At 42.0% G+C, this 26,926-nt stretch overlaps 1 protein-coding gene across 3 annotated transcripts in view; it reads left to right on the forward strand.

Moving 5' to 3' along the window:
• KCNH1 (potassium voltage-gated channel subfamily H member 1) overlaps positions 1–26,926 on the forward strand; it is a 468,663-nt gene that overhangs the window by 352,250 nt on the left and 89,487 nt on the right. For all 3 annotated transcript variants that reach the window (XR_008501421.2, XM_054480226.2, XM_054480237.2), the window contains exon 10: positions 19,608–19,804. Coding sequence is in view for 2 of the 3 variants with exons in the window: in XM_054480226.2 (XP_054336201.1) it covers positions 19,608–19,804 (197 nt within the window). In the remaining variant the exon portion in view is untranslated. The remainder of the gene's footprint in view (positions 1–19,607; positions 19,805–26,926) is intronic.

Genomic DNA, 26,926 nt, shown 5'->3' on the forward strand with positions numbered 1-26,926 from the left:
CAAAACCCTGTGTCCACAAAAAATACAAAAATTAGATGGGCATGGTGGTATATGCTTGTGGTCCCAGCTACTCAGGAGGCTTAGGTGGGAGGATCAGAAGCGGAGGTTGCAGTGAGACGTGATCACATCACTGCACTCTAGCCTGAGGCCTGAGTGACAGAAGGAGACCCTGTCTCAAAAAACAAACAAACAACAACAACAACAACAAAAACAAGCAAAAAGAAATTGGGTGGGGAATGGAGGCTGAAACTGTTTGCCAAAATAAGTTTTCTAGATTCTATGGTATCCACTGAACCCTGCAGACCAGAGTTACTCTGTTCCTTGCCCCCTTATCACAGAGAAGTGAGATTCAATTGTGTATAAATAGGACTCATGAAGGTAAAAACCATTGCTTTAGTATATCTGATATGAAAGAGCATTTTTCACTACCTTTAATACTCATTAGTTTCCTTGATAAAGAGGAATTTCTACTGGTGGTCATAGCCATGTTTTTATGTTTGCCTGGCTGAGATGAACACCTATTAACTAGTGAACAATCCTTTAAATTTGAATTTGACTTAACCCTTTGATAAGGGCATTTTTCACTCATCTTCTCACTGATAACTTACCATATGCCTTTCCATGCTCAGGGCATCCCTTCATGACTCACCACACACAGCTGCATTACTAGGAGTTGGTTTGAACACCTAGACTTAGGCATAGAGGCATGATGGAGCCAAAGAGGGGTGGGGAAGACAAACAGCTTCCTAGCCCCTTCTCATTTCCTTTCATCCTGGGCTTCTTGTGAGGAAGAAACCAGGGCTTGATTTATTGTTGAATTACTTGACCTTGTTGACTGTGTCTCTAAATCTAGCCCTCTACTTGGGGCCCTCCTGGGCATTCTGCCTACTCTAGTTAGCAATGTGGACAGGATCTCTGAAATAGCTCAGCAGCTTTGGATTCAAAGTGATTGTTGCCTTCAAGCTGTCTACACTAGAAAAATCTTCTCCCCTTTGTCTCTAGGAGCCAGATTGGGTCTGTAAAGTAGGTCCAAGCTTAATATTCTAAATAACTTATCAGATTTCAAGAGGCTCTTATTCTCTAAAAGGTCGAGACAAGTCCTTTGAGTCAACCTGAGCTCTGGACAAAGAGGCATAAGTGATTCTAAGCTGTTTGCTCCCTGGAAACTTAAATTTAGAGTTTTGTTCTTGTTGTTTTTCTATAATTAGCATATCTTTTGGTCAATGGACTGAAATCAGTTTGTTCTTGCAAGGGGGTTCAAGCATCAAATGGGTATTATAACTATATTGTCTGTTGATGCCCTTCAGTACAATCCAACCAAAATGCATTGAACACCTGCTATCTGCCAGGCACTGTCATAGGGGTGGGGATATAGCAGTGGACCAAACATTAGTCCAGCCTCCTGCAAGTGGAGGGGGCTGACAGTGGAAAGACAGCCATCACTCTGCATGATTAGCATTGCCATAGAGAGAATGCAGGTATCCTAGAGGATCATTGGATGAGCAATTATTGAGCAGCTACTGTATATCCATTGCTTTAAAGAAGACAGAAAATATCCAAGTAATCCTTAGTTATCACAAGCAAGAGGCTTTAGAAAAAAATGCCAGAGCTCATCCATCTCATTGTCTTGCTCTTTGTTCTCTTATTATCAGTTCACTCATTTACATTCTGCTAATTGGCCTCCTCCTTCCAGTTCTAATATTCCACTCACATTCTGTGTTTAATTTTAGCACAGATGCCAAGAACGAAGAAAAGGGTCAGTATTCATAACTGAGTGTGTTTAGTTTGTGTTAAAAATAAAGCCCTTCTAAGGAAAGTCTTTTAAAGAAGAGTGTTTTTCAAACTTTTATGACGAACCTGCCATATGAAATGTATATTACATTGCAAATGAATGCATATACAAGTGCACACACAGTTATACACAGAATTTGATACTTCTCTTGCTATGTGAGTTGCAACCTGGTATTTTCTGTTAGATAATGTTCTCTTTCATTAAAAAAATGACCATCATGACCCACTAAATTGTTTTCCTGACCTGATCACAGTCTGCAGTTTGAAACGTGGTCCCACAAACCTAGATGATATTCTCTGAGGACAGAGAACATATCAGAAATCTCTTATGATCTTTCCCTTTACTGTTCTCTCTGCCTTAATTTTGCATGAAATCCTTTTTATATCCTTTTGGAATTCTCTTAGAAATCACTTAGTGGCTTCTCAAATCTAGTTTCTTGGCTCCTTGAAATAAATTCGAGATTTTCACATGTGCATTTTATTCATTAGATTTAAAAAAGTAATTTTCTTTTAACTTTTTATAGATACCAGTATTAAAAGGTAGAGATACCATTTCTCCCCTATCCAAGTAGTACTAGTAGCATCTGCATATAAGTAGTTATCTTGGTATTCTGTGTTACTGTGTGACTCACCAACATAGATGAGTCATGGACTAGCATCAGGGCTGTGCGTAAGTGTGTTAAGTATCTCCCTGCATTTCTATCTTATAAGTACAGTATTTATATGATCTCCTTTCACTGTGATTTAGTGTCCCCTTAGTAATGTTTATGGGTTTTGCATTTTAATACTCAATTTATATTTTCTTTATGGATCATCTTGTATTTTCCCGTTTTGTGGATTTTTTTTTTTTTAATTTTCTTGGGGCAAACAGAAGTATTTTGGCCAGGCTGCATCAAGCAGTGAAGAGTCCTGAAGCTAGAGATTTAACTCTAGTCCTCGTTCTGCTCTAACTCCTTACCAGAGTTGCCACTAGCTGGTTAAGAGTCTTCAAAGGCCTCCTCTGTTTCTATTAAGCCTATCACACTGCATCAATTGCATGTTTACTTCCCACCCTCCTGTGAGCCCCGGACTCTTTGATTTCTTATCTCCGGCACCTAGCACGTGGAAAGCACCAGAGGCTATTTTCTGAATGGAATGCAATTGAAAGGAAGGCAGAGGTTAGGCTGTGAAAAGCCTGACAGTCCAGAGTAAGACTTTATCTTCTGGGGATAAGGACCCAGAGAGAGTTTTAGAAAGGGGGTTGGCAGGAAGATTTGGGTTCCACAAATACAGAGGCATGGAGACTAGCAGAGAGGCTCAGGAAAAATGGTGAGCCCCTGAATAAGGAAGTAGAAGGAGAGCCAGAGTCCAGAGATATCAGGGGAGGGAGAACCTCTGGGATGTGGGAGGTGAGGAGAGGGAATAGTTTCTGGAAGTGACTGGAGAAGTCAACAGGGCCAGAGGAGGAGGAAGTGGAGGAGGAAAGAAGATGGGTCTATTTTGTTCAGTTTGCAGTGTCTTTTTGGAACAGGTCCAGGCATGGCTTTCCACTACAGGAAACTCTCTTCTTGATTTGTGGATGCGCCAAACATGCCAAGAAATGGGAAGAGCCATGGGGAAGATTGATGAGCAGGCCCCGGTTCACATGGCACAGATGTTACCTGCAGTCCTGTCACTACTGAGTTAGGACTTATACGTACATAAAGGCATAAATGCTTGTTCATGGATGAAATATTCTTTATTTTATTTATTTGTTTATTTTTTAGAAGGACACCTCCTTGTCACAGTTCCTAATTTTGAAGGTACTCTCATTTTTGCTTAGTTAGCTTCCTTGGGTTCATTGACCTTATTTGGATATTACTGCAGCATCTATTTATTTAGCAATCACCAGAGCATAAGATGGTCTTAATCTCTTTGGGGGTATAGAGAAAATCCTTGTCTTGGAGGAATGTTCTGTTACATGTGGTGAGACAAATGCATGGCTAGTGACAATAAGTAACGTGGGTACCTTTTTCTATAGACTTCTGGGAGTGAGCAGGGAAATGTTCATGGAGGAGGTAGAAGTTGGACTGGGCTTGGAAGGACAAGTAAGAGTTTCGCAGTCTGAGTCTGAAAGTGGAAAGTACAGCACGGGCCTCCAGAGGTATTAGAGAATACATGGAAATGCATGTGGCATGTTCAGGGACCAGCGTGAGGAAAGTAGACTGAGCAGCCTTTCCATGAGGCCAGTGGTTCTCAACTATAGTGGACACAAAACTCAGCTGGGAAACTTGTGCATCATGCCAAGCCCCAGTTGTTCCCCACAGGTTCTGAATCTATAGCTCTAGCCCCAGAGGTGATTCCACGCATGTGGTTGGAGGATTGAGCTTTGAGAAACATTGCTTTAGGCAGTCACTGCTTGATGTTTTTTGTGGAATGGGGTGAGATGATGAATGTGAGGAAGCAGCTAAGGCAGGGATGCACTGAGTAGGAGACCTTTTATTACATTAACCTAAACCGCATGAAATGATCAATTCTTCACTTTTTTGACATACCACATGGTAGGATCAACTTCCCAGTGATCTGTATAAGAGGCCTAGAGTAGTAGCTGTGTGAGGATGGAGTCAAGATTTGGACAGTTGAGGTAGGGCATTCTAAATGGAAAAGATGATGTGAGTTGAGGCCTAGGGAAGGAAAGTGTCGGGGGTGTTTCATAACCACAGGACAGCTACTTGAGCTGTAGCTGAGAGCCGTCCGGGGCAGCAGTGGGATATGGGGCTGGGGAGGCGTATCAGGGCTAGTCTATGGATGAGTTTAAAGGTCAGCATGAGGAACTCAGCAGTGGAAACCACTGAAGGTCGTGAGTAAAGCATGGCACTATTACAGCTGTGATTTGTAAAAATTAATGGATTGAACAGAGAGACCAAGAGGCTGGTAGGTAACTATGGCTTATAGCAGAAGTAAGGAGTGTTAAGATGCAGGCAGTAAAAATGCTGACAGGAGTAGGACTGCCAAATACAATACCACATGCCCAGTTTAATTTGAATTTCACGTAAACAATACATAGTTTCTAGTATAAATTTTACCCAAATGTTCCATGGGATATGCTCATGAGTGAAATTATTCATTTATCTGAAATTCTATTTTAACTGGGTATCTTGTATTTTTATTTGCTAAATCTGCCAACCGTAGTTGGGAGGGAAAGGTGGATAAAACATCATGAAGCAGAGTCTGTAAGGTTATAAGCAGGATGTGGGGAGCAAAGGGAGAGGGGAAGCAAGAGAGGCGATTCTGATGAGTGGGGAAATGGAGGCATCAGTGGTAGAAGATCAAGGCAGGAGGAAGTGGTGGTGAGAAAGATAGTGGTGAGCTTCATTTTGACTGTTACATTGTTGCATTTAATGGCCAATAGGGTATCCAAGTGGAGAGTTCAGCAGGGACTTGGACCCTGTGGGTCTGGAATCAGGAAAAGAAACCAGGGCTCAAGACAGGATTTAGAATTTAGAGGAAGAAATATGAAATGTATATTTTTAAAAGACACAGATAGTACATAGGAATAGTTTTCTAAATGACCAAGTATTTCAGAGCATTTGAAAAGAATTGGGAAAGCCAGGTGTGGTGGCTTGTGCCCATGGCCCCAGCTACTCAGGAGGCTGAGGATCACTTGAGCCTAGGACTTTGAGGCTGTAGTGCACCGTGATCACACCTGTGAATAGCTGCTGCACTCCAGCCTAGGCAACATAGCAAGACCCTGTCTCTAAAAAAAGAAAGAAAGAAATGGGAGTATAGCCATTCACAATACTCACAAGAAATTTTAAATGATATTAGAAATCCTTATGATAAGCAAAGTAAGTAAAATACAATTTCAGAATGCAATATGATCTCAGTTATGTGAGGGAAAAACATTCATTCATAGATAAAAGCCCATAAGTGTTTTCACCAACATGTTATAGTGCATGTCTTGTTTGTGAGGCTTTAGGATATTTTAATTTTTTTAAATATTTGTCTTTCAAGTTGTCTTTAAGAGTATATGCTACTTTCTAAATGTGGGAAAAAATGTTGTTTTAATTTTCAAGGGGATATTGAGAAAGTCAACATTATTTCAAATTTCACATTTGTTGGTTATTAGGATATAATTTAGAAGAAAGATATTATTTTTCATATAGATGTCTTGACAGCATTATTTTTGTTATTTACCAATTCGATCAGAAAAACAGTGGCATTTACTTTTGCATCTAGTACCCAACCCCTCCCTCTAAGCGTTCTTGAAAAGGAGGATGGCCAGGCAATGAGGACAGAATGGCTTATCTGAGAAAGATCTAAAGCAACAACAAAAACAACAATAACTTTCTATAAACCTTCATTATTTTAGAGGATTGGAGAAGCTAAATCCTTCACAGAGATGCTTCCCAAGATTCTTGTGAGCTGAGTGTGGAGAGGAGGGGGTCCCCCGCTACACTGCCATCACTGTGGTGCATTGCTCCACATTGCTCCAGGGACTTGAAGTTGCTAGATAAATATTGCTGCCACTTGCCGTATAATAATGTTGTTTGCTCATGCTTAGCACAGAGGGAGGAGACTATGTGTAAGTGTCACCCTAAACACTCCAAACAAGCATTAATACTCATACAGCTATTCCATCATCTGAAGCAATTAAACTAAGTCCACACTTTTAGAAAGAAGCTATAATATGAATAATCTAGAATTTCAGAAATGCAAAACCACTTGTATCAGGTAATGCACACATTACCTGATTGAGAGAGGGTGGAGGCGGAGACCAGTTCTCTTTCCTAATTCTGTGTTTGCTTAAGTAATTTAAAAAACTGGTTGACAGTCCCCGAAGACACTGGCAGCTAGGAAAGTTTATTGATCTTTCTAAAGGAAATTTTCATAGCTTTATAGTGTCTAGACAGAGGGATTGGTTGAATCATAAATTATGGTAAATTAAGGCAGTTGTTATGATAATGATAAGAAGTTTTACTGGCATGCAAAACGTTTCAAATATAACCTTAAGTAAGATAAAAGCAGAATATATAGTTATATATAGAGTAAGCTTAACTAGATCAAAATGCATATATGAGTAAAAGAAAGATGGAAAGTATACCAAAATGTTAACTGAAGTTTTCTGGACGGTAGACTTATTTGTAATTTTTATTGTCTATTTTTCAACATATTTCAGTTATTTTCTATAACGCACTTATATTCTTTTGTAAATAGTCAGAAGGGGAAAAAACAAAGTTCTCATCCATAGCAATCTTGGAAAATTATCACCTGCTTTCAGTGGAAGATTTGTGTTCTGTTTGCTTGGTGGAGAGATTTGGCTAATTTAATTTTAGCTAATTGCAGTAATGAAGAACAGAAGGAGAATTGTCATGAAGTTTCCAAACCATTGCTTTAACTTAACCATTTATGGCTGAGTCCCCATTCAGACAGAGATGCCAGCCTTGTTTTCTCATGATCAGCATAGTCCCCACAAGGAAGGCTGATGACCCATATTTGGGTGAAGTTTTAATACTTTTAGGGACAGATTTATGTCACAGAGTAATTTCTAACATGCATTATCTTTAATTCTTTTTAAATTAGTCTGTAAATTTTCAGCTTATCATTAAACTGAATTATAGTGAATTACAGGAGTGTTTCTGAGCAGGTCAGCAAATTCCTTCTTCTTGAGTGAGGCTGACATTGTAGCTGCCTAAGGATACCCAGGTTCTTGCACTTGGACTGGGGACCTATCTTCTCCCCAAAGTCATCCAGCCTAAGACGTTCTAAGTCTTTCATGTCCCGGACTAACTTACATTGTTCTGCTCAAACCCATGCTTTCATTGATGTATTGATTTGTTCATATTATAAACATGCCAGGTACAGTGCTAGAGGTTGGAAATACAACAGTGGGCCAAACAGATACACCTCTCATAAAGCCAACCTTCTCAGCCAGGAAACAGACAAGTAAATATGCATTTTATAACATAGAGCCAAGAGCTGTAATAGGACTAAGAACAGGATGCTGTGGGAGCTTATATGACAGGCATCTAATCCAGCAGCTATGAGAAGTCAAGGATGGCTTCCTGAGAGAGCTGATGTCTGAGCTGAATTCCACCAAGGACAGCAGGGGCTGTGGGGGGTTGCAAAGGGAGATTAGAGAGTGAGTGTTCCAGGAATAGGGAGAAGCATCTGCAAAGGTTTTGGAGACACATCTGGGAAAAAAAAAAGTAGTTCAAAATACCTGGAGCATAGCATTCTCAAGAGGGTAGAATAGATGAGCAAGGCCTTGAGACTTGTTAGGGAATTTGGACTGTGGGTAATGGAGAGCCAGTGAGGATTTTAAAGCAGAAGAATGACAGAATCTCGTTTGTGTTTAGAAAAATCATCCTGGCAGCTGTGTGGAGAATGGAGTAGAAAAAGCCAAGATAAAGGGCAGGGAGCATGCTGAGAGATGACAGTAGCCTAACCTGACTTAAATGGCTGTGGAAATGAAGAAAAATAGATCCAAGAGGTATTTTATTTATGAAATTATCAGAGGTTGGCCATCTATTTTGGATATGAAGATGAGCAAGAGAAAAAAGCCTGGAATGACTTGGATGACTTCACTGGGATGGGCAACACTGGAGGATAGGCAGGTTTCCCAGGAAGGAGGACCAGTTGCATTTTTAGATCTGTGGGTTTGAGTTGACTGAAAGTAGCCAGTGGGAGATTCTGGACTCAGAAGAAAGATCAAGGCTTGAGGTGAAAATCTAGGGAACATCATGGTCTAGGTGGCAATTGAAGCCAGGGGAGAGGCTGACAACACCCAGGGAGACAAGGGAGAGAAAGAAGCAACAAAGTCTAGAGCACAGCCCCAAGGAATACCAATTTATAGGAGCCTGAGATGGATTTCCAGAAAAGGAGGAGAGACCAGGAGACAGGGATATAACAGAAGTCAAGGTGTGTGGTGGGGGAGGGGTCGTGAGGGAGTGTGGCAAATGGTCATTTTCAAGTGTTACAGAACTATAGTTCACGAAATAGACAATGTCATGGATTGTAAGACACACTAATATTTTATGGCCCATTAAGAACCAGTGCTGCCAGGTAAACTGGCACATTCCGATTTCAGAGATAAAAATGCTAAACACCATAAGTGTATGCTAGAATCAAAGAGGTATGATTCATTGAGAACTACAAAGTGTCTTTTAGATTTATCAGCAAAGGAGTTATTGACTATGGTGAGAGTAGCATTAGTGGAGTATGGGGGTGAGGAGCAAGATTAAAGTAGCCTAAGAAATGAAGAGGGATGGGTATTGGGTTCAGGGGTGCTTAATAAATTGCATAGATTCCCCCAAGAGTTCTGAACCAAGAGAGAAAATAAGTGTGACGGGTACAGGTCAAGGCGTCACCTTTTATTTTCCAGATAAACCTAATATTAGAGAATGTGCTTTATATTTGCATCCAAGAAGACTTCCTAATATTGAGACCCAGAATTAGACCCACCTTGTGATGATGACCAGCACAACCCTCTTCCTATGTGGGTCTGCTCCATAAATCTTATGGCAGAGGAGGACAGAGAGAACATCCTTCCTACAGGCAGTTCATTCCCGAGGAGAGAGCAAAGAGCTGGTCTACACATGAGTGTGTTCTCCCTGCAAACCTATCAGTCAGGTGAAGATTCAGAACATGATGCAGCTGTAACCACCTTACCATGGAGAGACATATCAGGAATGGGGACAAAGTAGTTCTGCTTAAGAGTAGGAATTCAAGCTGAGGTGGGCAGATCACAAGATCAGGAGTTTGAGACCAGCTTGGTCAATACAGTGAAACACCCCATCTCTACTAAATATACAAAAATTACCCAGGTGTGGTGGCAGGTGCCTGTAATCCCAGCTACTAGGCAGGAGAACCGCTTGAACCCAGGAGGTGGAGGTTGCGGTGAGCCAAGATTGCACCACTGCACTCCAGCCTGGGCGACAGAGCTAGACTCCATCTCAAAAAAAAAAAAAAAAAAAGAGTAAGAGAGCAGAGATAATGTAAATAAGACTACCAAGAAGTTTAGTTGATAAAGGAAAGTGAACCCAGCTCAACCAGGTGTCTTCCTTCCCAACCATCCAACTTTTTTTCCTGCTTTTTGGAAAAATTGTCTATTTATTTCATGTATATCTTAATTATCTCACCTCACCATATAAAGGCCAGCTCTATTCTCATCTTCTCTGTGAAATCTCAATAGTCCTGCCTAGCCTTGCCTCTCCCATATCTTCGTATTTGTTACTGTTGTTTTATACTTCATTGTTACACACATATGTAAGTTTTGTCTCCTTATATTGTAAGCATCATCTCTGTATCATCTCTTTGAAGATAGAGATGATCTCATAGCCTTCTGTTTTATCCCCCTGAATCACTGGAATTCTGCCTGATCCATAATAGGTAAGGCCAGGTTGTTGAACTGGGCTGAATTGCGTGGAGAGAGATGGTAAGACATAACCCCACCTTTGGAAACTTTCAGTCTACTCACTGCTTGGGAGAGAAAGTCAAGCACACTTCCCATGGAACCTGGCGTATAATCTTACAGGTTCTTGGGTGTGTTTCATTGACCAGATTTGTGGTTGACATACTCCAGTGTCCCATCTCTAATATAGAGATGGTTTGCAGAAGAGCATAACCATTGCACTCCTTTGTACCAATCAAAAAACAAAAACAGAAACAAATGTTTCTTGAATATCTCTGAGATCTCCCACAAAACCTAGAATGAGAGAAAACTTTTCTAGGCATAGATGCCCTTTAGAGAAGTAGAATGAAATACAGGCCTGTCCCTGCAGCCAAGGCCCCCTCAGCACCTCCATTGCTTCCTTTCTTTGTTGGCGTAAGAAATCCAAAAAAAAGTGTTGGTTAAGCACTTGACACCCCAACACAATCAGATAAGACCTTAGAGATAAGGCTTTATTCCTGCTAGTGTATTTTCACTACTTACATGTGAAAACAAGTTGATGAGATTTCCACTGTGTCTGTCTGTCTTTGATGTATGTTCTAACATCTGTAAACTGTAGCAGATAAAACAAGGTCACATACTGCCAGCAGCATTTATTTTTTGCAGTAAGGATAAAAAGCAGAGCTTTGTACCTTTACTACAGATAAGAGATGGCAACACTTATAAGATGTCAAAACTTTGTTTACCTACTCTTCTCCCATGTGGGAGAGTTATTAAGTGTTCAAAATCAACTTGAAAGGCTGGACTTCAGCACCATTGGGGTGAGGCACAGAATGGGTGCTGGGTGCCTGAACCTGGCACACTATGAGTCCTCACTAATCCTTGCTTTCTGATCCACAGTCAGGGCTGGGCTGGAAAGTGAGTGATATTACAAAGGTTTCAGTTCAAGTTGCTGGAGCTTTTGCTCTGAATGTGCTGCCAGAGTCTTCATCATCATTTTACTCTTCAGTCCATTAGACACATGGAAGCTCATGCTTTTTCTTAGAGCAGGTGAAAAAAGCACCTTTATATATACCTCTATCACAGAGGTCAACATATTGTACTGACCCACTGGATCATGGACTCCTGAATTGGCTAGGTTGCAGGTTCAGCTGCTCCAACAAAAACCCAAAAGAAAGGAAGCTTAGACAAGATGGAAGCTTATTCTCCTCTTACATAGCAGTCCAGGTGTAAGAGGGCTGGTGTGGCAACCTCATGGTATTAGGCACCCAGCCTCTTCCTAGTGTGATACCTCACCCTAAATAGGTTGTTGCCCTTGGCCTCCTGGTCCAAGTTAGCTTACATCCTTATTCCTGCCAAGAAGAAGGGGAGAAGGTATAGAGAAAGGCAAACATGGTCTTTCTCTTTAAGGAAATGATCTGAAATTGCACACATCCCTTCTACACACCTCCCCTTAGTCAGAACTTGAACAGATGGCCACGCTTACCTGCAATTTAGTCTTTATTCTGGTTGTCATTATGCCTAGCTAAAAGTCATGAGTTCATTACCATAAGAGGAAAGAATTGATTTGGGAGAAACAGCTGGAAACCTACCTAGGCCATCACTCGGTAAGGTCAAGATTTTGTCTCCAGTTTATCCTTTCCATCATCTAGCATTATGCCCACCCAAGGCAGGTGTCATTGAATGTTGATTGAAGAGGAGGGCTGCTTGAGGGAGCGAATGCAGAGGATGACACCCTGGGAACCTTGCGTTTCCTTTGCCAGCATGGAGACCACGAGGCAGTCACAGGCAATCATTTAACCTCTTCAGAACTCACTTTTCTCTCTTTAAAATGAGGTTGATAATCCCTGTGGAATTTGCTTCACAGTGCTGTTGGGAAGATTCTTCTTTTATGGTGGCTACTATTTATTGAACCCCTACTATGTTCTAAGCATGGTGCTAGGTTATCTGTTGACATTCATTCATGTAAACTTCACAACAGCCCAATGAGATGGTGTCTTCGTCTATTCCAGCTGCCATAACAAAATACCATAGACTGCATAGCTTATAAACAACAGAAATTTATTCCTCACAGTTCTGGATGCTGGGAAGTCCAAGATCAAGGTGCCAGCCGATTTGATGTCCTGTGAGGGTTCACTTTCTGATTCAAAGATGGTGCCTTCTTACTGTGTCCTCATGTGGGGAGGGAACTCTCCCGGCTTTCTTTTATAAGGGCTCTAATCTTTTTTTCTTTTTCTTTTTCTTTTTTTTTTTTTTTTTTTTGAGACGGAGTTTCACTGTTGTTGCCCAGGCTAGAATGCAATGGCACAATCTCGGCTTACTGCAACCTCTGACTCCTGGGTCCAAGCAATTCTCCTGCCTCAGCCTCCTGAGTAGCTGCGATTACAAGTGCTCGCCACCACACCCGGCTAATTTTCGCATTTTTAGTAGAGACGGGGTTTCACCACATTGGCCAGGCTAGTCTCAAACTCCTGACCTCAAGTGATCTGCCCACCTCGGCCTCCCAAAGTGCTGGGATTACAGGTGTGAGCCACTGTGCCCGGCCAGGGCACTAATCTTCATCATAAAGGTTCCATCTTCATGACCCAGTTATCACCTAGAGATCTCACCTCCAAATACCACTGTATTGGGAGTTAGTTAGGGTTTTAGCATATAAATTTGAGGGGGTGGAGACATAAATATTCAGACCATAGCAGGTTGGTATGATTAGCCACATTTTATAGTTGGGTAAACTGAGGCTGGGAGAGATTTAGTAAGATGCCCAGTGCTGTTCATTTATGTATACATTCAACAACCATTGAGTGCCTGCCATGTACCGGAGACAGTGCTGGGTATGCAGCAGTTCCAAGTACGATGGGTGTTTCCAGGGGGAAACAGAGTGAAGAGTACATAAATAATAGGGAGCTACTCTGCTCAAGGGATCAGAGAGGAGGTTTGGGCATATTTTGAAGGATGAGCAGGAGTCATCCAGGCCAAGAAGTAGGGTGAAGTGTCTGGGGCAGGGCTGGGAAAGCCCTGATGTGAGACAGGAGCCAAACTTAGAGGGACTCCAAGACTCCCAGTGTGACTGGAGGGCAGGGAGTAGGAGGAGAAGTCCAGCAGGGGCCACCACAAGCCCTCGATGGGTTGAACCTGGGCTTGCAGCCAGCTTGTCTGGCCCCAAAACTCATATTGAAAGAATAGATGATCAAGTTCTTGGAAAACGTGTTGAGGGCAGTACTGGGGAGGAGGAGATTTGGGCATGTTCTCTTTTTGTCTTAGTCATGGCTTTACGAACTGAAGAGAGGGCCTGGATTTCACATAGATGCTATAATCAAGGTGGTCTGAGAACTGAGCCCTTGTCATTGTCCCCCTGAGCGATCTAGTTCAGTGAGTATGCACACATTCTGCTTAGGGCTTGCCTGGAAAGATTAATCCAGCTCCCTTTATCTGTCTTATAAGGAGTTTTTTTCTAGGGCCAGGAGAGAGGATGCCCCTTCCTCGGAGCCCCCTCAGCTATGGCAGGACTCTGCAGCTGCATTTCATCATCCTGATGAAGTGAGTGAAGAAACCCCTCTTGTCCTGAAATGGCATGAGGACAAAGGACTTCCTGATACCCTAGGGAAGAGAAATAAAGGCAGTGGGGTAGGGGGAGGAGGGCAACACTTACTGTACTCGGTGTTTCTGGCACCTCTCTCAGCCTCCCAGAGAAGCCGCCAACAGAATAGTGGATCTAAACCTTTAAACAGCTACTCACTCAACAAGCTGGTGTTTCTCACTCTCAGTATACAGAGTGTGGAAGGTGCTGAGGTGAGTTTGCTGCCAAATGAGGAAACCAGGCACTTTCCTCCAAGGATTACAAAATATAACTCTCATTTCTACAGGTGAATGAAGGAACAGATAATTCAAAATATGGGGTGGTTCAGAGGCTTACATGGCTTTTCGTTTTTGTTTGTTTGTTTGTTTGTTTGAAACGGAGTCTTGCTCTGTCATCCAGGCTGGAGTGCAGTGGCGCGATCTCGGCTCACTGCAAGCTCCGCCTCCCGGGTTCACGCCATTCTCCTGCCTCAGCCTCCCGAGTAGCTGGGACTACAGGCGCCCACCACCACGCCCGGCTATTTTTTTTTTTTTTTTTTTTTGTATTTTTAGTAGAGACAGGATTTCACCGTGTTAGCCAGGATGGTCTGTATCTCCTGACCTCGTGATGTGCCTGCCTCAGCTTCCCAAAGTGCTGGGATTACAGGCGTGAGCCACCGCGCCCGGCCATGGCTTTTCAGTTTTGCTAAAGAGGCAGATCTTTGTGCCTCAAGGCCTTTGCTTATGCTGATCCCTCTGCCTGGAATCATCTCCATGCTTCAGCTTTATGCTGCTTAACTTGAACTCATCCTTCAGGTTGCAGCTCAGACATTAATCTTGGAATACTTCCCTTATCCCTTGAGCTTGAGCTGGATACCCCTCCTGGACTCTCCCTTTTTATAGCCCCTAACACATTATAGTCACCTGCATCTCCTTCCCCCACTGCATCTGCTGTTCCACTGTTACACCTCAGCCCCTAGAACAGTGCCTGGCAAAAGTTGCATGAATGACTGAATGAATTTTTTTTTTAATTGGTTTGGGTCTAGAAATAATGATCTCAACAGCAGGTAGTAAGTTTAACATTAGAATTATATTTTGTGGAGTACATTATAACACTGTGAGATAGTCCTTAAAAGAGCACATAATAGGAAATAGTGAAGAGAAGCAGCCAGAAATTTCATTTTTTTCTGATCTCCCAGAACTGCCAAGCTCACTCAGAGCCTGTCTTTGAATAAACAGAGCCTTCTCTGGAGGCTTCTAGACTTAGTTGTAGGGTTCAGATCAGAATTGCTTCCCTGCCACCCTTTAACCTCAGGAAGGCTATTGACCCTTCCAGGGTCCCAGAGTTCCAGCATCTCTTGAATTCACCCTGGTAATCCCATTTCACCCTACCCACCCCGCTTCAGCTTCCTCAAGTGGCTGGCTGTTCTGGCCTTTGCCCTTCATTAAACCAAATTGCCTGCAGGGGCTTGGTTTTCTTCTGTGCTTTGCCCCTCCCTGGCCCTGTGCCACCTCAGCCCTGTGTCCCACTTCCTACCTGTGTTTTGTGGATGTTCTTCAGTCCTACATTGGTACCCCATAGGGATGTTTATGTCCACTGCAGAAGTGGAGGTTCAGTAAAGACAGCTGCATATAATTGGGGGGAAGAGGAAGAGGATTATTTATTACTGAGATGTTTGCCTGGAGTTTTAATTAGGCTGCCTTTCCTTACTTCCCTCTTTTTTTTTTCCCAGCCCAGAATGTCCATTTAGAATGTTAGTATTTTAGAGTCTTGGAACATTAGGTTTTAACATTCTGCACCCAGGGCCTCAGTGTGATAAATAAATCAATAGGCTGATTGCCTCCAGTAGTTTGATTGCTGAGTGCATTGGGGTACCTTTTGTTCTTGAGTGAATGATCATTTTACACACTGGCAAATGAGAAACAAATGCGGGTGTAGTGCTTGTCTGGGCTTCTGATTTGCAACCCTGACCTGGGAAGTCATTATTTCCAGCACTGTGCTTACGAGCAGCTTGCCAAATGTTCTGTCTCCTTCCCCTTGACAGTTCTCCCGAGTTATGTGTGTCATAAAAACATTTTGCATTTAACAGAATAGTCCTGAGTTTGTTTTGGATCTGACAGGTCCTCTGATATTACATTCTTAAATCTCACTAACAGATAATTTATACCAAAACTACTGCCTTGACAGGAAGTAAAGTTATATGATTTTCAATTTGGGTTGAAAATCAACTCAAGTTATGACAATACTGAGACTCTTAGACCCTACAGATTAATCATGATTATCTTACTGTGAAATACTTTTTGTAGTAGGAACTACCCTCCATTTATTTTTTCTGTCAAAACCTGTGATTGGAAAATGTTTCATAATGGGAATGTTGTCATTTCTACAGATGCACTTATTTATTTCATGGTGTATTCCAACCACAATATGGTTGCCCCTTGTTTTATGCAATAGGTATGCCCCTGAAGAGTTGCTTATAAACTGAATTTTTATAAATATATGTGTAATTACATGCACATGCAGTGCTACTATTTTACCTTATAGTTTCTTTTATAATTAGAAAAATGACTCCCAAATTCATTTGAAAAGTATAACACTCATATATTGGGTCTTGTTTAGATGAGGTAATCTTAATACGAATCAGGCAAGATTATCAACTAGCTTCTACTTTCAATAGTTCTGGCTTATACCACATTTCATCCCAATAGGAGACTGCAGGTTTTATACATTCTACATTTTCTCACAGATATTCAAGACACTTCCAGAGGAAAATCTGCCCCTCTTAGAGCCACCCCTTGCTCGCTCTTGTATCATTCTTTCAGGGAAGGAAGCGGGGGATGCCAGCTCAGAGTTGGGATGATTTGGGATGTTCTGCTGGAATATTACATAACCTAGCAGGTAATTTTTTTTCTTTTTTTTTGAGTCAGAGTCTTGCTCTGTAAGCCCAGGCTGGAGTGTGTTGACCCAATTATAGCTCACTGCAGTCTCAAACTCCTGGACTCCTGGGTTCAAGCAATCCTCCCATCTCAGCCTCCTGAGTAGTTGGAACTACAGGTGCATGCCACCATGCCCAGCTATTTTTTGTTTTTTGCAGAGGCAAGGTCTCGCTTTGTTGCCCAGGCTGGTCTCAAGCTCCATGATTCTGTGTATTCTGGCTATCTATTGCTGTGTAGCAAATCGCCCCTAAATTTAGTGGCTTAAGAGACTTATTATTGTTTCTTCCATTCTGTGGGCTGTTTAGCTCAGCTGGTTGGTTCTCACTTGCGCTTCCCACATGTGGTTGCAGTAAGGCATTGACTGGGGCTGTAGTCATCTGAAGGCTGGACTGAGCAGGACAACTAAGATGGCTTCTTGACATGACTGGCAGTCGAGACTGTCAGCTGAGAGCTCAGCTGGGCTGTGCGCCACAGCACATACATGTGACCCCTTGTGTGGCTTGTGCTTCTCACTTGTTGATTGGGTTCCAAGAGGGGGAGAGTCCCAAGAATGAGTGTTCTAAGAGATCCAGGCAGAGCCTGCAAGGCTTCTTATGACCTTGACTCAAAATCCGAGAACATCGCTTCTTCCACATTCTATTGGTTGAGGCCAGTCAGTGACTAAGGCCAGCCCAGATTCAAGGGGAGGGAATTAGACTTCACCTCTTGATGTGAGTTGCAGTGTGTGTGTACCGTATGGAAAAGAATGGGTGGGGCCTATTTTTAAACTACCTACCGTAATGTTCTGGAGGAAGGACATTCTCTAGAGGAACAAGATGACACAAATATGAAGGGTGCATGAGCCATTAGGGCAGTATAGGGAGGTTATAGAATGCTTAATACATATAAGATTTACAAATGAATTGGCCAGCCTTGTTGGTTAGAACTGAGTACTAGGGAGTACACAATAAATGAGCCTATTTCCATGGAAGCCAGTTAGCATCCTACAGAGAGAAACATTCCCCTCTACTGACCCCAGCCCTAAATTAGTCACCCATGGTACAGAAGATTGAAAAAAGAACTTGGTAAGGTAATCTAAGTAGCACAGTTTTAAAGACATATTTGCCTGGAAGCTACCCCAAGCATGTATCCTATTCACATTGACTCAGTAAAACCATCTTCGTAAATTAGAACCACAAACACATAGAGAATTGTGAAGTAATGTGTCTAGTATAAATGTTTTTCAGCTAACATTTTGGAGGTGCTTAGGGAAGGCTGTGCCCACAGATATCTTACATACTTAGAATGGATACTTTTTGATGTTTGAGGTAAAGCCAAGTTCTATCCATGTACTTGGAAGTACAATTGCCTCCTTAGCTTTAATCAGGAAAACAGCTGGCCTATTAAACACACTGAGCTACAGGTCCTTTGATTTCAGCTGTGCAGCTTGGCCTATCTGGATGTACAGGCTGACAACTCCCTTGAATACATTACTTTTCACCCTTTGTAGCATTTTTTCCTTCCTCCTGCATACTCCTCGTTGGCTCCCTGGGGATTCAAATTTGTGTTTATCGTGCTGAAAATTTAGAGGCAAGATAAACAACATTTTAAGCTATTTATAACCAGAGGCTATGCCAGAAATGAATTAGGCTTTGCATTTGACATATGTTAAAATGTTGCTTGCTGGCAAAGGTAGGAAGAATATCCCTAGGTGTGAAAAGCAGATGGTTAGAGACGATTTGATAAAGCTTTGACCCAGAATATGGCTATATGGGATTAGTACTTTTCTTAATTTGGGCTTCTATAACAAAATACCATAGTCTGGGTAACTTATAAACAACAGAAATTTATTTCTCTCAGTTCTGGAAGCTGGAAGTCTGAGACCAGGGGCCAGCATTGTCAGGTTCTGGTGAGGGCCCCCTTCTGGTTTGCAGACTGCCTACTTCTCATTGTATCCTCACATGATAGAAAGAGCACAGGAGAGCTCTTAGGAGTCCCTTTTATAAGGACATTAGTCCCATTTATGAGAGGCTCCACCCCCATGACTTAATTACCTCCCAAAGGCTTCACTTCCTGATATCATTGCACTGAGGGTTAGGATTTTAATATATGAATTAAGGGGGAGGGGCACAAACATTCAGTCCATAGCATTATTCTATTAACTTATTAAATGTAGTCTTGTGGAATGCTAGGGATAGAGAGGATCCTGGAGATGCCATTTCTATAGGGCCTATATTTTTATACCACCAGGAGGACATTTAGCAAGGATAAGGAACATACTCTGGAAGGAGGTATGGGAGAGAGGATGAGAAAGAGGCACCATACAAACATAAACCTTAAGGTGGTGGACATACTATGGTAAGGAGAGAACTCTACACTTGTCTGACTTCTTCCATGTGGATCATCCCAGAGAGAGGAAACCTCTCTTGCTCATTAGATTTCTGATGAAGAGTCCACATGCTCCCTTAAATATTCACCTCTCAGTTACACTAATATAGAGCCACCACAGTCTACCTCCATTCTTTCCTTCTGCCTATAAATATTGGTTGAGCTCCTACCATGTGCAGGCACTGTGTTATGTGGATGAGTAAGACACATGAGCTATCAAGTTGAGATACATGCAATAAACCAGTAAATAAGTAATATAATGAAAGATTATGATTAGTGTTAAAAGGGAAAAAGGAGGGGTGATAAAGAATAATGGGTGTGTGTGTCCTATTTTGGATAGGATGATCAAGATAACCCTTTGAGGAGGTGACATAAATGATCTCAAAGTGATTTAACTTTGGCATGTGTTAACTGCTGCTTTAACGTTTCTTAAACTGCATGTTGTTAAGGATGTTGTTAAGGTTCACGTTAAAATAGTGTTTGCCTTCTCTGAGCCCAATCTGCAGAATGCTGAATGGACAGCAATTCTGGGGAATAGAGGGAAGCCAGCTGGATGGGCAGACCTCTCCTGGCCAACACTTTCCTCATGACAACCTTCTCTCCTTAGGAAAAGGAGACGTGTTTGGAGATGTGTTCTGGAAGGAAGCCACCCTTGCCCAGTCCTGTGCCAATGTTAGGGCCTTGACCTACTGTGATCTGCATGTGATCAAGCGGGATGCCCTGCAGAAAGTGCTGGAATTCTACACGGCCTTCTCCCATTCCTTCTCCCGGAACCTGATTCTGACGTACAACTTGAGGAAGAGGGTGAGCTAAAAGTTTCAGTTATTTTCTACAAAGAACAGTCTCTGTGCACTTTGGATAATCACTGTGACCAGAAAAGTCCCTTTGCTGTTTATTTAAGTAGAGTAATTTGTTCTAAAGAGGATCTGTTTGTTGTTTGTTCTGCGGGCCTTTTGCTATAAAATGGAGGAGAGAGGGAATGTTGCTAGATTAGAAGATGGATCCATTTTGGTGCAGAAGGGATTTATTCATGTGTGTGGAGGGGGCAGGGAGGTGGCTTTTTTTTTCCCCCATCAATATCTAGACCTGCTAGCATTTTGAAAAGATGAGTAAAACGTGAGGTTTTTAGTCAGCAAAATGGCTCTGTGGGGCCACTTAATTAATGTAAACTGAATTCTCTGTGGTGACTGGGATTTGCTGAGTAGTATGAAGCCATTAGCCTGCCAGCTAGTAATGATAATTTTTTAACAGATACGAAAATGATTTAGTTGGGTCCAGAGAATAAGAGAGACATGGAATTTGTCTAGAGAATATTTTGCATTCAACTGCCAACTAAACTGTTTGAGAAATGATTGGTGGTTTAAGAACCAGAAGATCTTTCACCTGAAGTTGTTTCTTTCACTCTCAAATCATCAGAACTCCTCTGTCTCTGTGAGGATTATAATACTGGTCTCGTACTCTTGGGGTTTTCATGACGGATTTTCTTGTACTTCATCTCTCTAACTCTTTTGGTTAAAACAATAACAAGATAGCTCTGCACCTGGAGAAATCATATGGAAAGGTTATCATAGGAATCTTTCCTAAAATGACCTCATAATCTTTCCTCCAACCTGCTCGTTGTCTCATGGTTCCTATTTACATTGTCTGATTTGTCCTGGGGTTCCAAGTTAGAAACCCTGGCATCAATGTTGAAGCTGCTTCTCCCTCTCTGAGGCCTTGTGTTACTCACCAGATCCTGTTGGTTCTGCCTAAGCTCTCAACTCTAAGTCAGTACTTTGCCTTCATCCTCAAGGCCCCCACAGAATTCTCAGGACATAAGCTCTTCATTAAAAACCTTCCTCATGCCCTAGCTGGATCATACAATGGGCTCCAAACTCACTTTTCTGCCTCATGTCTGCCCTCAATGGAGAGCTTCCTTCTTATGGCTGCTTGACTAACCTTAAAAATCTGATCTGTCACTCTCCCACCTGACTAAAGGATAATATCTGTACATTTCAGCATGGTGTATGTGATTGTCCACATCTGGCCCAAACTTAACCCCTGAGCCCTGACCTCAACCACTTCTCCTCATGCCCACCTTTCCCACCCTGAACTGCCACCATGAGAATTCCACACAGTACTCCAAGCACACCACACCCCTTCAGAGTGCTGTGTCTCTGCCTGCTGCTTTCTCAACCTGGAATTCTTTTCTGTGTGTGACAAACCCCTGTTAGCCCAAAAACTGCTGGAGTGTTTACTTTTTCATTCATCAAACCCAGTATTGTGCCAACTGAACTAGACTAGACATATAAAACCCAACGATACTCAGTTCCTCATCTCCAGGAACCTAAAGTCTAATGGAAAAGATTAACACAAGAAAGATAATTGCATAGAAGATGCTAAGTACAGTGATTGTGATTTGAACAAGGTATTATGGGAGCATAAAGGAGGGGGACAGCTAAAGGGAGTCAAGGATTAATTGTCAGGGGTGATACCTGAGCTGAGTCCAAAGAATGAGTTTGCCAAACAATAGGGGCTGATGATCTACTGGGAGGGGCAGTTTGAGCAAAGTCTGGAGAAAGGAAACAACCCTTTGTCTTCTAAGTCCTTTGTACAAGGTTCCAATGCCTGTCACGGGGCTACCCCAGCAGTATTCCTCCACCTGTTTTAAATCCCTTGGACTATCTTGTGGGTCCCTGCACAGAGACCTGTGAAGGCAAGGGCTTGCTGCCTTAGTATCCTCAGTGCATAAACGAGTGTGGGGTGCCTAGAATTAATAAATATTTGAGGATGGCAAGGAGAAAGAGATGGGATCTCTGGGCCTCAACTTCCACATTATAAAATGCAAGATTGTGGCGAGATGGTTTTTATAGTTCTGTGGTTTGAAACCTGGCCATTTAAATTCTAGTGGAGGATGGGCAGTGATGGAGAAATGTGCATCCAATGTTCTTCCTGGTTGATCTGTTGGTTGGGAACATGGAATGCTTGCTGGTGATACATTTAGCCAAGTGGATTCTCTTATAAGCTATTTTTTGATGTATTCCTTCTTTCTATGAAAGCAAGTTGATTATAATCAGCTTTCAGTGTTGCTGATAATATAGGTTGAAAAAATATGCAGTTTGGGTTATTTGGAGGAGTAATCTTCTTGGAATAATTGTGGCTCAAGTAAATCTGTCTTTAAAAAAAAACAAGAATGACAACAAAAACAATGACACCTCAGTGGTCAGATTTTTTCTATAAGTACAGAGTGATAGCTCTGCAGAAGAGAAGATGCAGGGGCTACATTTTCGAAGGGCTGTTGTGGAGGATTTTTTATAGCCACAGGGTACAGAGGAAGAACCAAAATTATAGACAGATTTTGGCACAGTATAAAAAGTCTTTTGAAAAAAATCAGAGCTCCCCAAAGAATGAAATAGGCTGCTTTGAGTGTATCAAGTTTGTTATTATGAGGGTACTTAGGCATCTCCTAGGTACCCATACTCAGAAACATTGTGGAAGGGACTTAGGCAACTGTTGGATAGTCAAACTAACTGACCTTCAAATTTCCTTCCAACTCTAAGTGACTATGTACGAGTCTGGTATGGATCCAAAGGAATTTTAGTGAAAGCCTTTGTGTAAAGAGGTAGCCATTCTTTTTTGGGAAAAAAAAAAAAGAGACTTGTCATTTTATTATTGCCATTGTAGTTTCTCATTGTGTCCTTCTGAGAATTAATTCATAGTTATGTAGGGCATGGAAGACAAGAACATTACATGCATGAATTATTCTCCTAGCTATTTCTTTTTCCTGGTAAAGTGAAGCGTATTGTTGTAGCTGTTTCTATCTTGGCAAAATTAAGTGTTTTATTTGCTAAGATTCTTGACAACACTGTGCCTTTGACATCTGTCTGGGGAGTTTCTTGATCTTGTAGATCTTCTCCAATGTGCAGCAAAGATTCTGAGCTGGAAGATAACTTGGTAACCATTCAATCTCTTCCCTACTTCCCTAACACCCTCATTTCACTTTTATAGAAAGGTCACAGAGCTGGGTTGGAATGAAAGAATTGGAGCCAGAAGTGACACCTTGGCCAAAGTCTTCCTGATCACAGTTTCCTGTTCTACTCTAGCCTCTGTATTCTAAACCACATCCCTTTTTCCCTAAGTGCAAGGGTATGAACATCGCCTAGCTCTCAGCTCTGCTCTTGGAACCCAACTCAGGAAGAAACTGTTGCCTTCCTCTATTTCCTGCAAAGCCACATGAGAGCACAGACAAGGATGAAAAGAGGCAGAACCTGGAGGCAAATCCAGCATTTTGACCTTTAGTTTTTCTTGCTTGTGAGGTCTGAGCCAGGTGAGACTTTGGTCTGGGTCCTGCTTCTGCCACTTATTGCTTCTATAATTCTGGATGAGCTATAAAAGCTTCCTTTCCTGTAAAATGGGGATGATGAAAATTTCTAACTTGTAGGATAGTTGCAAGCATTAAATAAGATAATATTTGCAAAGCTCACATGAAGCCTACTACTACATAGTGAGTGCTCAATTCATTTGTATGTTATTGTTATTTTGTTCCGTCCACTTGATTGATATCCTATTCTTTATTATCCTGTGCCTTTTGAAAAGTAAAAAGAAGGCAGTTCCTCTGCCTTTGTTCATGCAAGGTTATTGCCCTGCGCAATGTTCTGTGGGGTAGGTGTTATCTGCAGGTTCTCTGTACCTCTTGCAGCAAAAGAGGGATCAGTCACTCTGGGAAGTGGAATCCATTGCTGGCCTTGCTGCCTCTTTAGCTCCTGACAGTGAAGAGGTCAGCATTTGCCCACTGTTTTGGCCAGTTCCATTCTTGGAGGGAAAAATCAGGCTATTTTGAGATCTTAGGTCAGTTAACAGGAAGTCTAGAGGGAAGCACAAAAGAAAAGCACAGCACTATTGTTTCTTCTGAGGGAGGTGGCTTGTGGCTATTCATGAAAAGAAGGGGAAGTAGAGCCTTCCTCATCAAACCCTTGGCTCTCTAGGGTGCCAGGTCTATGCGCTTTTTCCTCCAGGCCTAGAGTCATCTTGTGTCTGTAATCAGAGCTTTGCAGACTATAAATAGTAAATTATTACCAACTCCAGATATTGTACAAGCTACATCACAGTATCAGTATGTGTATGTCAGCTTATTACATCTTCGGAACAGCCTCATGACATTACTGTATCATTCCCATTTCTCAATGGAATAAACTAGGCCCCTGTGAGGAAGAAAACCCCTTTTCCAAGGTTGCCCGGTTAATAAGTGGCAGATTCCAAACCTGGCATGTACTCTTCTGGCTAAGCAGTGTCACATTCTGTGGTAGCCTCAGTGAAGTGTGGCTCTTAGCTGTTCCCATATTGGCACTCTTTGGCTTCTGCATTCTTCTAGTCTGTTAACTTTTCAGGATTGGCTTGGGTTGTCTCCTAAGTATCTTTCTCCAATGGCCTTTGCCACCACCAGTACACTCAGAAACATGTACGGTAAAACCACAGTAATACCCCAGGTTGGGAGATGTGACAAATTTCCCCCTCGTAGTGAGAGGCACACAGCAAGTAGCTGGGTGTGATGGGTGTGGGAGGCATGACATGTTTCGCTTTGGTTAGGCAGCGGGTTAACCCGGCCATGCTAGTAGTAACTCACTAGAAAGGGCAATGCTTTGGGTCTAAGGACTATGTTTGAATACTGATTTGACTGCTGACCAGCTATGTGCCTTTGGGCAAATTACTTAACCATTCAGAGCCTCAGTTTCCTTGTTTGTGAAAAGGGGCCGATACAAGTCCTTCCTAATTAGGTTTTTTGCATTTTGTTTATTTATTTTAAGTTCTGGGATACATGTGCAGAACGTACAGGTTTGTTACATAGGTATACATGTGCCATGGTGGTTTGCTGCACCTATCAACCCATCATCTAGGTTTTAAGTCCCACATGCATTAGGTTTTTGTCCAAATGCTCTCTCTCCCTTTGCCCCCCCACACCCCAAACAGGCCCTAGTGTGTGATGTTCCCCTCCCTGTGTCCATGTGTTCTCATTGTTCAACTCCCACTTATGAGTGAGAACATGTGGTGTTTGGTTTTCTGTTCCTGTGTTAGTTTGCTGAGGATGATTGTTTCCAGCTTCATCCATGTCTCTGCAAAGGACATGAACTCATCCTTTTTTATGGCTGCCCTAATTAGGTTTATTGAGAAGTTTACATATAGTAAAACAAACAAAAAGTGACACATTACCTGCAGGAACCACTCAATACATGTTTTTCCCTTTCTCCTCCCCACTACCCGTCCCCTACTTCCACCTCCAGTCTTAGAGGTTCTGAATTCACACTTTGTTGCCCTTGGTTAATAACCAGACTTATTTCTTTAGTCAATGTTTCACTTGGGCTCTACTTTCCTTTCAATCTGAGATAAGGTTTCACTCCCCAGGTCCTAGGGAATTACATTCTCCTGCCGATCATTAGGACAGTAGAAGCAATGTACCACAATTAAATGATGTACTGCAGACAAGCAATTAGGTAATTAACAGCAGTCAGTGCATGGGATAATTGGCACGTAGGTAATTGGGAGGGCGGTTCTCATTCTGTGTGTAGGGCTTTATTTTTAAAGCCAATATTGTTGTGTATTGAGTTTGTTTTGTGCAGTGTTTGTTTATATTAATTTGTTCCAGGATGAATTTTTTTTTAGTTTGATTAAAGCCCCAACTTAGTGAGTTTGGGAGGGAGCTGGGACTATAGTTACTGATGTTCTCAAAGCTGAGCCCTCCTAATGCCTGTTTTCTAAAACTGAGGTTGCCATAGTGAACTGTCTTGAATACCATATGTACATTTCTAGCCCACTTTAACCAAAGAGCATTTTATTCTGGAGAAGAGAAGATGAAAGCATTGAATGCTTGGAGAAAGCTCTGCTCATAAGTGGCATTGGAAAGCTTTTAAATTTTCTTGTGGAAAATTAAAATTAATTTCTTGTGGAAAATTAAAATTCTTGTGGAAGGTCGGTAAGATGGAAAGATAGACCATAAAGCTAGGTACTTAAAAATGTCATCCACTTCCCCCCTGAATCATCATAGCCTAAGTTTTAAAAATGATATCTGCATAGCCCATATTTTCCTTGTCATCCCTCCTATGTGGGCTTCTGTGAAATTAAAATCATCTATTAGTCTGTCAAGCCAAAAAGATAATAAAATCATGGTGCTGGAATTAGGAGTCGGGGGAGGGGGAGAGATGATGTGAGTGACATGACCATAATTCTTTTAGAACAACAAACTATAAATCAAAATCAAGTTCCATTTTCCTCAAGAGGATCAGTGAGTGATGTTAGGGCCCTGTGCAGTCTTTCATGGGTCCTCAGGTGTTCCCCAGTACCCTGAGAACATTTAGCAGAACCCCATGATGATGCTGGAGGTGGAAGATAATAAAAGTGCTCCATGTTTCGTTATGTATGAATTAGCTTAAACTGTAGTCAGGCTATGTCTGGCTATTTTTAAGGAAGTAATGAAGTTCTGGAATGAACATGGGCTTTAAAGCTAGATCTTCACATCCAGGCTCTGCCATTTGCTAGCTGGGGCAGGGGGTCAGGATGGGTGGGCGTTGAACAAGTATACCTTGTGGTCTTCCGTGGATCTACATCGCCTACCCCAAATGGTAGTGATGGGAAACAGTGAGAAAGTGCCAGGCACATTGCCTCACATATGGTAGGTATATAGCTGTGTTATTTCCCTTCCGTTATTCATAGCAATGGGGGCAGCAGAGCAAAGAAGAATAGGAGCCATAATAGTTTGGCTGGTAGAATAATCATATGGAGGTACTAGACTGGTGATTTAAAATGTGGATCCTGCAGTCAGAGTATTTGAGTTCAAATCCTGGCCCTACTTAGTGACTTCAGGCCAGTTACCTAACCTCTCTAGGCCCTACTTTATTCAGGTATGAAATAGAGGCCTTAGAAGCATGCTTTGACATAGCAAATTTTCAATGTTTG

Source organism: Pongo pygmaeus, chromosome 1 (assembly GCF_028885625.2).
Source record: "Pongo pygmaeus isolate AG05252 chromosome 1, NHGRI_mPonPyg2-v2.0_pri, whole genome shotgun sequence".
Lineage (NCBI taxonomy): Eukaryota > Metazoa > Chordata > Mammalia > Primates > Hominidae > Pongo > Pongo pygmaeus.